The sequence below is a fragment of the Chenopodium album genome, chromosome 13 (genome assembly GCF_948465745.1).
Source record: "Chenopodium album chromosome 13, dcCheAlbu1.1, whole genome shotgun sequence".
Classification (NCBI taxonomy): domain Eukaryota; kingdom Viridiplantae; phylum Streptophyta; class Magnoliopsida; order Caryophyllales; family Amaranthaceae; genus Chenopodium; species Chenopodium album.
Window position 1 is genome coordinate 16,828,423 of NC_137846.1, and position 15,891 is coordinate 16,844,313.

Here is a 15,891-nt window from a genome sequence, read left to right on the forward strand (position 1 = left end):
TAAAAAGGTGGAACCAAAATGATGTCCATCTTGTAATTCTTTTTTTTTTTTTTTTGATGTTCCACCCAATCACTCTTTGGACTAATCTAGATTCGGGGCTTAAATATGGAGGGTTAGATTTCAATCCCTCTCAATTGATGTTATGGGAAATCGAACACGCAATCCTCCCTTCTAAGTGCAGTCCCTATCACCACTAACATTCGATTGGTTCATCATAAATAAGTTAATAAGTCTTAGAGATAAATGATACATTTTCTTTCAATGATAAAAGATCGCCATTAGTTGCTATTTAACAAAGCAGTAGGTCAGTCTTTGCATTTTGAGAATGCTAGAACAGTTTTGGGCATCTCAGAGGTGAGATATTAGAAAGTGATAAACAAGTACTCTAAATACAACCGTCTTACACGAGGATGTAAATAATACCCACTCCTAGATTAGAACATATCAATACCATCATCATCTTCTTCTTCTAATTCATACTTAGCCATCACCTCAGCCATAGCCTCGCAATCCGCATATTTTACATTTGGAGGATGATAAACCGATGGACTAGGACCAATATCGGGGATAAATTCATCTGAAAAAAAGATGCACAAGAATACCAATATTTTAGTGCCTTAGACATACTATAATTGAAAAACAAAGAGAAGTAAACAGTTAGGTCATGTTTTGTTCATCAGATTTATTAAGCCCATATAAGATTCCATTAAAAACGTACCAAAAGAAATGGGACTGGGATTCAGAATACAACATTCAATCTCTCGCTCTGAAGGAGAACCGAACAGATCAGCATAAAACAGCTCTGGAGAAGAATCATTGTCTTTCTGACGAGCAAAGAAGTTCATATGAACACCATAACGCAAGCGTCCTCCTCTACACAGATACGGACTTTGTGCAACAATCGCCACACATTCATAATCAGCATCCTATATACATAGGCAACAAAAAAGTATCAGCACAATATTAACTAGGGAAACACAAATAAGTGAAAACAACAGAGAGACGATGAAGCAAAACCTTGTGAATCGATTTGTAATATTTCAGCACCTCCTTAGCCATTTTACGAAAATCTGCAAAATTATCCTCGTCTCTTGCAGACCTGCCATCAAGTATCATCAGATTATGATCATAACACCAACTAACAGATTTAACCAATCAAGTAAGTTCATTAAAAGTCAGTACATATGGCTAAATTCTACAGGCTGAAATATATGAGCAAATGTAATGATATGAACTATGTACGAATTAATACAGCACTCGTTGAATAACTTATGCAGATAATTCAAGTTAATTTCACCCACACAAAGTAGACACATTGAAAGTCACCAAAGTAGAGTAGTAGACACATTGAATAAGTATTCGATACAACATTGGAACAATATTAACTCACCAAAGTAGAGTAGTAGACACATCAAATACCAAGGGAATGGAAGAAGGGGAGGACAATGAATCAACTACTCCATATAACATTGGAAAAAATTAACTCACCAAAGTAGAGACATAGAACAAGTACTCCATATAACATTCGAATAAAGGACGGTAGACACATCAAACAAAGATTACGTATATAACATTGGAGGCTTGGAGCATGTATAGAATAGAAGTCTACACAAATCAAACATGTCATCAACTAAACAAGTCTTTAGGGTAAATAAGGATGTATAGAATAGAAGTCTAACAATGAAAACATAGTTAGCCTGCAATATATACATAAATAAATAAGGATCATATCTTAGCAATGCGAGTGGAAAAATATTCAACAAGAAGGGATTGATTGATAACAAAAACGCACCCTTGATCATCAGATAAATCGGAATCGGATGAGTAATAACAGAGACGCTTCTATGGAGGAGATTCATCAGATTTGTCACTGAAAAAAACCAAACATAAGAATAAATTCTCAATCAACTAAAATTTCAACTTTCTCCTAATATAAATTGCGAATTAATTCAAGGATACACGTGAAGTTCAGAGCTTACGGTTCAGATGCTACGACACTATCTTTAAGGGCAGACATTGCATCGAAGAGAGCATCTCTGAAAAAACATTAAATTGACAAAAGTTAGAGATTAGAATTTCTGGAACCAAATTTATGAGGCCGAAACATCCATGGAATTTCATAATTTTGACGACTTTTCTCAAAACATGTGTGGACAAAATACTAAATTGATAAATGGAAAGAGATTTTCTGGAATCAAATTTCAAAATTTCTAGGTTTAAAATCACTATACAAACTGGAAATTAAAAGAAAGAGAGGTAGATATGTACAGATCGTCAATTGCAGCAGGAATTTGCGTGTCCTCCATCTTCAGGTTTCAAAATAGACGCTTGTTTTTTAGGGTTTCTGTGTGTGAGGGTTGGATCGGTGGAAAGGGGTGCCTATTTATAGTTAACAATCACAAGGGCGAAGTTAAAAATAAAAATATGGTAACCTTTGCTGTTCACTATTAATAAATTCCGTTAGTTGGGTCTACTCTCCAATTTTTAATATTTTTTTATTGATTTTAGTGCGTTGTAAAATATTCCGTTTAAGATTATGGGCTCTTTTGGATCTAAAGAATCCAAAATTGAGCTTAGATTTGGCAAATATGAAACGTAAATATCTCGTTTTGCGTTAAAAAATGTCTCGATTTGCGTATTTACATTTTAACGTGTAAAACGAGGTATTTACGTTTGTTTTTTTGACAAATCTAAGCTCATTTTGGACCTTTACGACCAAAATAGCCCCCAAAATCTTTAATGGAACATTTTACAACGCGCAAAAATCAATAAAATAGTATTAAAAATTGGAGAGTGGGTCCCACTAACGGAATTTACTAACGGTGAGATAACAACAAGGTTACTATATAGTCACTAAATGAAGTTGCGGGTTACTATATAGAAATTTTAAAAAGTAAGAGCACAGCGTAAAATTTCTAAAAGTAGCGGGGTATATTGTAGAATTTCCCAAAAAATAAACAAATACTGCAAGGCCACTTTGGTGATTGAGAAATTTTTTTTTTTTTTTGAAAGATTGGTAATTGAGATTTGGTAAAAGTAATGTTTGATTCTAGTCTAAATTACCTGATGGAAATCCAAATAAGGATCTTACTTCCCCTGCCCTTCACTAAGGGCATAGTGTTCCTACAATCGATTTGGTTTGATATTCATGAAACATGTACATTCAAGAATTAGAGTGCAAACAAGCAAAATCATTGAACACATCATTCACCTTATGATTCTTTTTATAAGATCGAAGGCACTCTCTCATTTGCTTTTCTTTTGTAATAGGCTTAATCGGCAAAATACTCTGCAAGTCGTATTGGGATCTTCTGGAGGCAACCCAAGATTGCGTCTTCTTTCAGCCTGTGAAACCAAGGGAAAGAAAAATGGCAGGTTACCGTTGGTCCTCAATATTCAACTAAGGGTCAGTTCACATTTACTTAATTTCAGTTCAGTTCAGTTCAGTGCAGCTCCAATCAGATCAGTTCAGTTCAGTTCAGTTCAGCTCCAATCAGTTCAGTTCAGTTCAACTCTTAATTTCCCTCTCTCATAAAATATTCAGTTTAGTTCAGCTCCAATCAGTTCAGTTCAGTTCAGTTCAGCTAAGTTCAGTGAACAGGCCCTATATAGATCCAATAATTTTAAGGCCAGAAACTTCAAGGTGACACTTAGAGGGGTAAACAGACAGTACAGTTAAAAAAGTGTTGCAGAGATATTTAAGCTTGAAATCTTGCTATCGGGACCTTCTGGTCTAACTAAACTAATCGTAAAAGTATACAACAAGGCGGATAAGATATTAGAACCTTGTCTTTTTCCAGCTTTTTTTCAAATTTTTTCCAAGCCTTTTTTCTTTACCTTCCTCCAACTTCCAAAAGAAATACACATTAATACAAGAACCATGTCTTTTCCAATTCGAATCCTCTCCTATAGACATTTCAAGCAATTGTTAGAAGTACAACATTGATTATTTTTTTTTTTTTTGACAAGAACATTGAATAAATTAACTACTCGCTTTGCTAGAACTTTTATACTATGGTTTTCAAGACATAATGAAATAACAATCAATATTTTAGGAGTTATCGAACTTAATTATAAGATATTTTCCAATTTTTCGTATGAAATGCTTAACATAGCATTAAATTAACTCCATTGAAAGAATGTACTATACAATAACCAAAACACAAATAGATAAACCAAGGCTAATAACAAATTACCATCTTAATAGATCAGCCACAAATTAAATACAATCTGCCATCTTAAAGCACAATAATTATTCACATAATCCCACAATGAGTAAATGAATTGATATTTGAATTAAAGTGTGTGTGTGTGTGTTTTTTTGGGCTGAAATGCTCAATAACACAATCAGAGTCCAAATCACCAAATGAACAGATCAGCCAAAAATTCAATCCACTATTTTTAATCACATTAATTATTCACATAATACCACAATTGCTTACTGAATTGATGATTGAACTAAAGTTTTTTTTTTTTTTGGCTGAAATTGTCAATAACACACAATCAGAGTCCAAATTATCATCTGAACTCATCAGCCCAAAATTCAATCCACTATCTAAAATCACATTTATCATTCACATAATCCCACAAACACTAACATAATTTATAATTGTTTTTTTTTTTAAATTGTCGATAAAACACAATCAGAGTCCAAATTACCATCAAAACAGATTAGCCAAAAATTGAATCCACACTATCTTAAATCACATTCATCATTCACCAATAATCCGACAATCATCCCAAGTACATACAAACCAACATAAGATTGATGTTAAAACACTTTGACACATATACCCAAGCAACAACACCCTATGCTTTGAAAAAATTCATGAGCCTTTGCTACAATCAAACGGTGATGATGAATGTTTGTGATGGTGCGAAACATGGGATTATTTCCCCATTCAAGTCCAGCAAAAATATCAAAAGAAGCTGACCCTCTTTTTCATTTTATTTAATTACTTTATGGCCTGTTTGGTAACCAAATTTTCATTTGAAATTCTGGATTTGGCTCAATGATGTTGTTTGGATGTACTTAGAATTTGGGAATTGAAATTGACCCAAATCAAAGATTATGAAAACATGAGTATATTTCGATACTTTCTCCGTTCTTTTATTATTGCACCACTTGCCTTTTTAAGAAGTTTCACAAATATTGCATCATTTCCTCTTTAGGAAAAAAATTATTTGTGTTCACACTACAAATACCCAACATACCCTTGTTTTTCACACTTTCTTTTTAGTTTATCAATATGTCTCATGAGCAATTTTGTATTTTTACCTTTCTCTCTCTTACTTTTTTCCACTGCCAAAATATTTGTACCCAACCCCTATAGTGCAATAATAAAAAAACAGAGGAAGTATATTGAAATTCCAATCCTAAACCTATCATTTCAAATTCTAATATTTAGTAAAAAAAGCCCAACTGCCCAACTCTCTCTCTCCTATATCGTACGTACACAAGTTTAATCTTCTTCCCCAATTTTTTCTCTCTCCTAAGGTTCTTCACCATTGAAGCATACACAAGTTCTCTCGCCTCTCCTCCATTAAAGCAAGCTTCGAACTTTTTGCTCTATGATATGTCTATTTTATACAGCGTTTTACCCCCGTCCCTTGGTCATAATTGGTAGTGTTTTTGGCTCTTTAGAGCCACTTTTATTATTACTAATTGGTGTTTTCTAATGTTTTCGTAGTTTTGGTTGAGTTTTGTAGGGAATTGCACATTTGGAGCATTTTCCCAGGATTATATGAAGCAACTACGAGCATTGGAGGAATACGACCATCTTTCGTAGCCCAAGGCCGGTTGGAGTCATCAAGCCGGTGAATAAGGGCTCGACATATGAGATACCGAGGCATTTGGACCAAGTATTAAAGCCCCAAGGAGGAAATTTAGTTTGGGCCGAAGTTAATAGCCCAAACAAGAAGTCCAAGTCGCCCAAGTAGCTATCGCCCGGTTCAAGGGGTTCGCCCAGAGGCGCCCGATCGGGCAGGGTGGAAGAACATCGTCGCAGCATCCATCGCCCGACCGGGCACGAGAGATGCACCCATGAAGAAAAAGGCGGGCCCGATCGGGCGGTGCCTCGACCGATCGGGGGCGTGTTTCTGGAGGAAGGCTTAAGCGTCGTTTCACTTTGTTTAAGCTTAGGATTTGTTAGCTTAGTATAAATATGCTTTTGTTAAGTGAGTTTAGTACTCCCTCTCTTACTCTCTCTCTCTCTTATTCTCTCTTTACTCTTTCTTTCTTTCTCTCTCTAACTTTTCTCTATGTTCCCTTTAATTAAACTCTTAAGTATTACTTTCTCTCTTATTTTCTCCCTCCACAACTCTTGGTTTAATTCCATCCATTATTTCCTTTAGCTTTGGTAACGATTTCTTCTCCTTTAATTTCAGTAATTTATAATTTTTTTTTATTATGCCTTGTTTAATTGCTTTGTTTAGTTTAGATTTAATTATGTGTGAGTAGTTTTCCTTCTAGGGTTTTGGGGGATCCATAATTAATATGAAGGGATAATTTGTTATTATTGATTACTGATATTGCATGATAATTTCTTGTTGAATTGTCTTAACGCTTTACAACCGGATTATGAATCAAGCAGATGTGATTTGCTTGTAAAAATATAGCAATATTGAATTGATGAATCGAGCAGTTGTTAATTTGATATTAAAGACTATTTTCAATAGGAACTTAGATCTAGTAAATTGCGAGAGCCTGTTAGATCTATGTTGATTAATAAATTGCGAGAGCCTGTTAGATCTATGTTAATTAATTGCGAGAGCCTGTTAATCATGTTATCTGTGCAATGTTAATTATTGGTTGTTATGTTTTATCCCAGAATATTAATTATTGGTGAACTTGTGACCTTAGACTTCTTTATTATTGATTTCTTCCCTACTTTTATTCTCCGTAGTATAATTCCCTTTTTATAACAACAATTTTGGTTACTTAATAATTTAGATTATAATATTTAATTAGGAATAAATTAACTTGTTTCCCTCTGGATTCGACCCTACTTCCCTATCTATATTAGTTAGAGGATTTAGGAATTACTTTTGATTAGGTGATACGACTTTAGCTTGTCAAAATTTGGCGTCATTGCCGGGGAAACGATTTCATTTTTATTTCTAATTGTTTTTGTAGTCTAGATTATTTTCCTTCGTCCCAGAGAACGTGAGTTCTTTGGGACGGTTCTCATATTTGTCGTGTAGTTCTTTGTTTATGCCCATGTGTTCCAGATCAGGTTACATTCCATTCGATCCTGAGATCGAGCGCTCTTTCCATAGACAAAAGAATTTATACAGGAAAATACTGACAGGTTCTGGGGGTGATATTCCTAGAGACCCTTCATCTGATTCTAGTGATTCAGAAGACTATTCAGAGTCAAAATCAGATATGACAGGAAATCCACCTAAAAAGCTCAGCGATTATTCGCAACCGTCCCTGACGGATTTTCCCCACCTTACTCCTACTCCAGCCCTTGATGGAGTGCAATTCGAGATCAAACCCCAATTTATCACGATGATAGAGAGGAAGCAATTCAGTGGAGCTAAGGGTGAAGATCCTAATCTTCACATTGCAGATTTCTGTCAATATTGCAATACCATCAGGCAAGTTGGGGCTATCCAGGACCAAATCAGGGAGATTCTTTTTCCCTTTCTTTATGTGGAAAAGCTAAATTGTGGTTTAATGGTTTGAATAGAAATGCACTTGGTATTACTAATTGGGAGACTCTTGTTTTGAATTTTTATAACAAATACTACCCTGCAGAAAGGACAACCTTATTGAGAAGTGCAATTCAGAACTTCGCCCAAGAGCCAGATGAAACTTTATATGAGGCTTGGGAAAGATTCAAAGATCTGCAAAGAGAGTGGCCCTACCATAATTTAGCACAGTGACAGTTGATACAAGTTTTCTACAATGAGATTGGAAATTCATCCAGAACAATTCTAGATTCTGTAGCTAGTGGAAGGTTTATGAATCTTAATGTTTGATAATGCAGGTCAGATCATCGAAGATATGGCAATCCACAATTCCCAATATGAGAATCCTAGAGGTTTCGCAAACAAAGGGAAACATAGTGTTGACTCAGTATACTTTTTGCAAGCTCAATTAACCTCTATTTGTCAGAAATTAGATAATCTCAGTACTGCTAATTCTGCTAATGTAGCTAATGTTTCTGCCATTAATAATAATGCTAATGATGCTTTTTGTGAAAATTGTGGAATTGTAGATCATTGGGAATAAGAATGTAGGAGTCTCGTGAAGCAAGTCAATGCCTTCCAAGCTTATATGCAGAATGACCCATACTCCAACACTTACAATCCTGGGTTTCGGAATCATCCATATCTTTCTTACCGGAGCACCAATGTGCAAAACCCTCCACCTCCACAACAACCACAACAACCACAACAAGCACCACCACAGCAGAAATATTACCATCCCAATTCTAGCCAGCAATCCCAACCACAAACTCCTTCACCTACCGACCCTGCTTTGTCTGAAATTAGAGCAATATTAGGAAATATGCAAAAGCACATGGAGAGTAGGGATGCTCAAATTGATTCAATCTTAGCCCATAATAAAATCATTGATGATCAAATTGCACAAATTTCCTCTACTCTACAATCCCGCCAACAGGGAGCTCTACCATCGCAGCCAGTACGACCTACAGAGCAAGTGTTTGCAATTACCTTGAGGAGTGGTCCACATTATGATGGGCCTCCTATGCCCAGAGATGATGAATCTGTTTTAACGAAAAATACTAATCTTGATTTTGTTAAACCAAACAATGTTGTTATTAGCCCTGCAGAGCTACAGGGTAGTACTAATATTTCTGATAATACATTGCAGGGTACAACTCCGGGGAAGGTTGCAACTCAAGATAAGAGTAACAATGTTCAAAAGCCAATTATCAAACTACCATTCCCCAATAGACATTTGAAGACTAAATTGGATAAGCAATTCGGTAAGTTCCTGGAGATGGTGAAAAATTTGCAGGTAACAATCCCTTTCACAGAGCTAATTACACAAATTCCTGCGTATGCAAAATTCATGAAAGAAATATTGACTAGGAAAAGATCTATTAGTGAGGTAGAGACAATCGCTTTTACTGCAGAATGTGGTGCCGTACTACAAAATAAATCTCCACCTAAACTAAAAGATTCGGGTAATTTTTCTATCCATTGTCATATTGGAAATCTGTTGATTGATAATGCATTATGTGATTTGGGTGCTAGTGTTATGCCATTATCTGTGTGTTCTAAGCTGAATATGGGAAAATTAAAAGCTACCAATATTACTCTGCAAATGGCCGACCGTTCTTTTAAATACCCTTTAGGTGTTTTAGAGGATGTTCCTGTTAAAGTAGGTAAACTTTATATACCTGTTGATTTTGTTGTTCTTGACATGGCGGAGGATTTGCAAACCCCAATTATTTTAGGTAGACCATTCCTTCATACTGCAGGAGCACTTATAGATGTCAAAAGTGGTAAACTGACACTATCGGTAGGGGATGATAAAATTATTTTTAATCTGAATAATTCCCCTAAAAGGCCTATGATAGAAGAGAAGTGTTTAGTATTGATGTGGTTGATACTAATTGTTCTAATAAGCCCCAAGCTCTTGTAGAAAATCCCTTGGAGGCGGTATCTTGTGTTGCATTTTCTACAGGAAAAACTAGCGTATGGAAAGAGGAAGTGGATGCAATAGAAAGAGCCCTTTACTGCGAAGGGCTTGGTTTTAAAGATGAGACGGTGGAGAAAAGTGAGCACGATGCGACAACTGAGCTCGTAATGAGAGCCCCACCTGACCGAGTGGTAATAGCTCAGTCAAGTGAAGAACAAAGGCAAATTAAGGCCAAAGAGGTGTCCCTTGCGATTAGTATTGAAGAATCCCTAGTTCCAACCACAGGAGATCCGCCCGACCGGGCGCAAGAAGAAGAAAAAAAATGGCCTCAAATTCGCCCAACCGGGCGGCCGCCCGATCGGGCGCGAGAAGAGGTCCGTATACGACAAATTTTGCCCGACCGAGCGATATGGTGCTCGACCGGGCACGTGAAGGATCGATATCGAGGACAAATTTAAGCCAGACCGGGTGAAAAACCGCCCGATCGGGAGCGAGGTTAGCGAGTTAAAGTCCCTTTTTCTCTCTCGATCGGGCGAGAGGCGGGCCCAATCGGGCGCGCCATCACCACCCCTCCCCCATTTTTCTTTCTCTTTTTCCTTTTTATCCTTTTCCCTTCCCTTACTAAAACCAGGTGACGTCTAGCCGCGCTGGGCTAATTCCTGAGTCAATGAGGACATTGTTTGATTTTTGCTTGGGGGAGTTTTTGGATTGAGGTATGGTTTCTTTCTTTTTGTTAGTATAGATTTATTTCTTTCTAGTATACTTTTATTGCTTTCAAAAAATGAAAAAATACAAAAATATGTTCTAATGAATTGTAAATCATGCTTCCCTGTGCCCCATGCTTAAAAATTGTTTTGATTCTTGGTATATGATGATGAACATTGTGGATAGGTTATCCATGACTTGATTTGATTTCTTGGATGCTTTAACATGCGTCAAATTTTGCCCAACTGCTTGTGAATATAGTGTTTGACTAGTTGATTTGGTAAGGAATTGTGTGTTAGTTCCTGGCATGTCAATGAATTTGAGTATTGGTTTGCAACTTTGAGTAATGTTTGTATGACTCATTATTATGCAAATTGAGGAGGACGAAGGCAATTGTTCTTTTAGGTAGCCTTCAGAATAATTTAGATACATTTGTTCCCTTCTTGCTACCAATGTTGTTGCCTTGACTATTTGTTGTTTATTAGCCACATTACAAGCTGATTTTTCCCCATTGGTTACTAGTCCCAAGCTTGGCTTGGGGGAGCTATTAGTGAGTGAGGTGAGGAAGTTGTAGTGTGCTTGTTGTTTTGCACAATGTGGGGGAAAAAGAAGAGTAATTTTTTCTTTGATATTGTGATTGGAAAAAAATGATGAGAATTTATGTTTCAAAGTTGAAAAATTCCAATGTGAGATAAAAAGGAAAAAAAAGAGCAAAAAGAGAAATAAAATTGTTTCAATGTTCAAGTGTTCTAATTGAAGGTTGCTAAAAATAAAAGAAACATTCAAGTTCAAAAGAAATAAAAAAAAGAGTTCAAAGTTTGTTTATTCACTCAAATTCTATAATATCATATCCTTGTGAGCGATCTATTGTAAGTGTTGAAAATTGTTAATATTGGATTATTGTTTGGTGAATTTTTGTTGGAGTTGAGTATGTTGGAGTTGTTTGGTCATTATTTATTTTTGACCTTGGTTTTATTTATTAGGATTTGGCTCCCTTAAGCATGGCTTTACTCTCACATTTTCCCAAATTTATCCTACCTTTTACCCTAGCCTTACATTACAAGCTTTAAAGACCTTCTGACCTTTGTGCATAGAGTCGTGCGGATGTGAAAGTGTTTTCTATCAATGCAAGGAATGACTTGACATATTCCGAGTCGACTATTAGGTTGAGTGTATGTCTTTTTAAACACACGAGAGTGTGAGATGGGAGGGCATTTTTCACATATAAAGGGGTGGTTGGAGAGCGATCGAGTACATTCTTTACTCGTCACATAAATGAGAGTCGAGTGTGTGAGCACTAGTCTTGAATTCTATATGTTCTTGTGGTTTGCTCTACTTGACTATTGTTAGGGAGGATGAGTGATTGGATGGACGAGATTGGTTGATGTTGAAACATGCTTGTTAGATTTGCCCTGAATTAGTTGTTCTTGATTTTGACTATTTGGGGTGAGGCATGTTTTATTTATTCATTGATGAGCTCTTTGCTTAGGGACAAGCAAAGGTTTGGCTTGGGGGAGTTTGATATGTCTATTTTATATAACATTTTACCCCCGTCCCTTGGTCATAATTGGTAGTGTTTTTGGCTCTTTAGAGCCACTTTTATTACTAATTGGTGTTTTCTAGTGTTTTCGTAGTTTTGGTTGAGTTTTGTAGAGAATTACACATTTGGAGCATTTTCCCGGGATTATATGGAGCAACTACGAGCATTGGAGGAGCACGACCATCTTTCGTAGCCCAAGGCCGGTTGGAGTCATCAAGCCGGTGAATAAGGGCTCGGCATATGAGATACCGAGGCATTTAGACCAAGTATTAAAGCCCCAAGGAGGAAATTTAGTTTGGGCAGAAGTTAATAGCCCAAACAAGAAGTCCAAGTCGCCCAAATAGCTATTGCCCGGAGGCGCGCCCGACCGGGTAGGGTGGAAGAACATCGTCGCAGCATCCCTCGCCCTGTCTCGCGCCTGACCGGGGGCGAGAGATGCACCCATGAAGAAAAAGGCGAGCCCGATCGGGCGCGTGTTTCTGGAGGAAGGCTTAAGCGTCGTTTCACTTTGTTTAAGCTTAGGATTTGTTAGCTTAGTATAAATACGCTTTTGTTGTCTCTTTAATATAAATATAAGCAAGTTTGGTGAAGTTGGTGGGGAACTCACCAGTTCAAGTCCTACCAACTACTAAATGCTTGGGAGTGGCAACATTTAGAAACATTTTTGAATTGTCTCCTTAGATGGCAACATTTTTCATTTGTTGTCTTTGTAAAAGTGTTGCCTTATGTATCATTTTACCTTGGCTTTCAAAAGTGTTGCCTTTGAATAAAAATGTGTTGCCTTATGAATAGACAACGGGGGCATATATTACGCCTAGAGGTGTCCACCGTGCGAGTCGTGCGAGCTGGGTTAGGGTTAGGTGGGTCGCGGGTTGGGGTTTCATGACACACGACACGACACATGTAGGGTAGGGTGGGCCGGGTCGTGGGTTGGGTCGGAGAAGTTGGACACACCAGGGTTAGGTTCGTGGGTTAGACGGGTTGTGGGTGGGTCGAGCTGGGTTCGTGGGTTAGACGGGTCGTGGGTGGGTCGAGCTGGGTTCGTGGGTTAGGGTGGGTCAAGGTGGGTTAGTGGGTTAGGGTGGGTCGAAGGGTGGGTTAGGGTGGGTCGAAGGGTGGGTTAGTGTGTTAGGTGGGTTTGGGTTGAGCTGGGTTCGTGTGTTAGGGTTGGGTGGGTTCGTGGGTTAGGGTCGGGTGGGCCAAATAGCTAAATGGGTTGTGTGGTGTTTTAATTTTTACAAAATTAACAATTTGATGGCTTGCTCAGTTGTTCTTAATTAAGATGCCTACGTATCCTTATATCATAAAATAAGGAATCAAAGCCAACGTAGTTCTTATATTGTACTTCTTTTGGAATTTGGGGGGGGGGGCTTGGACCTATCTTTAGAAAACTAAAATTTAATTTTGCAATTAAATTGTAATTTTCGAAAAATAAGTTGCCTACGTATCCCGAAAGAATCAAAGCCCACGTAGTTCTTAGCGTACCTGATTTAGACTTTTCTAGCCACCCATGTTTGTTGCATCATCATACCCGGAAGCTGCATCATCCGTTGACGACTCCAATATCATCACAGGATCATCTTCATCGTCTTCGTCTTCCTTTAAACCTTGAGTTCTTCTTTCAGCTTGATCCCAATTTTTCTTACAAACACAAATTTAAATGCTTTCCGGAGTTAAGCGAGATCTTTTTTCATCTAACACTCTTCTACCTGCACTAAAAGCAGACTCGGAAGCAACGGATGAAGCGGGAACTGCAAGTATATCTTTTGCAATTCTCGCCAATATAGGAAAACTTTTTTGATGTTCTTGCCACCATTTTATAATTTGAAAGTTGTTGTTGGTCTCATGTTGATATGACAAATAATCATTAATAGCAAGTGTTGAAGAAGATGATGATGAGAATGATGTAGATGCTTTGTGTTTTTTTTTCATAACTTTATCAAGAAAACCAAATCTGGAATCGGAAGTGCTAGTAGTAGTTGGTGTTGCTAAATCAAAACCATAAATAGATGCATACTGATCATAAAGGTCTCCCAAAACAGATTTGCATTTGTTAATATATTCACTAACATCATAATCGATACTTAAACTCATATAATAAAATTCTAAAAGATTTTCCAAACCTTCAGCTTTGACACCGGGGTCAAGCGTAGCAGCAATTCCATAAATAATTGGAAATTCACTAAAATAAGTATGCCACTTTCGTTTCATGCTATCAAGAACGAGACGAAGTCCATCAATCTTCATATGCTCTTCGATGGTGTGAACAACTTTAAGACACTCAATTATGACTAAATGAATGTTAGGCTCATAAATATAAGAGAAAATATGAGTTGCATTATCAAAAGCATTTAAAACATCACGAACAAAAGAAGCATTAGTCCAATGACTTTCGGTTATTAACTCAGTAGGATCAACACGAGTCTCATTGTAAAGTTGGGTTAAAATGTCATGATACTTTATAGCACCATTCAACAAATTGAAAGTAGAATTCCAACGGGTAGGGGTATCAATAGACCATTGTCTTTTCTTAAGACCTCTCTCTTTACACATAGCTATGTACTTTCTTCTAACTGACTGAGTAATCCTAATCCATTTTATAACTGTTCTAATTGGGTTTAGCAATGGTTGCAACTCAGCGAGACCCTCTTGAACAGACAAATTCAAAATATGAGCACAACATCTAACATGCAAGAGACTACCACCCAACAACAAATGCAACTCGGAGTCATTTTTCAAATAGTCAATACACTTTGTGTTTGCAGTTGCATTATCAAGAGACAAAGAAAAAACTTTATTATTCAAGTGAAATTCTTTTAAACAATCCAAAATACGAAATTTGATGTTAAAACCGGTATGCCTTTCTTCCATAGCTTGAAAACATAGTATACGTTTTTGAATAAACCAATCATCATCCACCCAATGAGCAGTAATGCAAAGAAAAGGTTCGCCAAAACTAGAAGTCCATGTATCACTTGTAAAACTAACACGACCATCAAAAGTACGAAATAATTCAATCAAACCACTCCTATACTTATAATAAGAAGTTTGTGTATAACGTCTTAGGGTATTTCGGGGGACACGAGTAAATGCAGGTTGTAATGCAACTTTATTAAAATGCTCAACGTTTGCATTTTCACCGTAACTAAAAGGGTATTCATTAGCAATAACTAAAGTACTCATTTCATCAATCATTCTATCTTTATTATAAATGAAAGGTGTACCTCCGCCGGGTAAATGGTTCATGTATCCACCCAATTGTGTTTGGACGGGCAACTTACCCCCCGAAGGACGGGGGCCATTTTCGAACAAGTCGTGTTTATTTTGCAAATGCCGACTAAAGGTTCCGGTTCCATCTCCCGTTTTCCAACTATATGACTTGTCATTTGCACCTAGCGCCTTGCAAACTAGGCATGTATACGTGAACCTCTTTGGTTGACCGGGTTGCCATCCCGGGGGTGTGACGTCAACACCGTCAAAATGTTTCCACACCCAAGAAGTGTGTCCTCGACCTCTACTTTCACCGCCACCACCTTTCATAAATCAAATTATTGAAATTAATTTTTAAACGCTATTCATGAAAATAAGCTTTTAAATTTTAAATATTTTAATTATAATTATTTAAACGCATTTTTCATGGTAATTATAAATCATAGAAAATTGGAACTAAACGAACTTTATAATCATTAATAATAGTTTTTTTCAAATATTCATAACAATAAAAATTAAATTAGAAATTACCTTGAGATGAAGGTTGAGATGTTGGTTGCGATGGAGGTGGCATAGTTGAACTCGATGATTGGTGGGAGAAATGTTGTGGTGGAGACGTTTGAATATTTTGCCCATCTCCTAAACCATAATCTCCATATTCATTGACAAATTGGTTTAAATTTTCCGTATTAATTTCATACGAAAAATTTGCACCACCACTCCTTTGGCCACCACTTCGACCACCACTTTGACTCCTTCCCATTCCTCCTCTTGAGCCCATTTTTTTTTTATGATTACTAATTATAATATGGAGAAG

The 15,891-nt window shown here is 37.0% G+C and overlaps 1 protein-coding gene across 1 annotated transcript; it reads right to left on the reverse strand.

Moving 5' to 3' along the window:
- Positions 1-239: 239 nt before the first annotated feature.
- On the reverse strand, positions 240-2,346 carry LOC145576421 (uncharacterized). Its single transcript, XM_081634192.1, has 6 exons — positions 2,269-2,346; positions 1,980-2,036; positions 1,793-1,870; positions 1,018-1,099; positions 719-926; positions 240-577 (listed from the first exon to the last, which is right to left on the reverse strand). The coding sequence occupies exons 4-6, from the start codon at positions 1,057-1,059 to the stop codon at positions 435-437; spliced, it is 393 nt and encodes a 130-aa protein (XP_081490318.1). The 5' UTR covers positions 1,060-1,099; positions 1,793-1,870; positions 1,980-2,036; positions 2,269-2,346; the 3' UTR covers positions 240-434.
- Between the last annotated feature and the right edge of the window lie 13,545 nt (positions 2,347-15,891).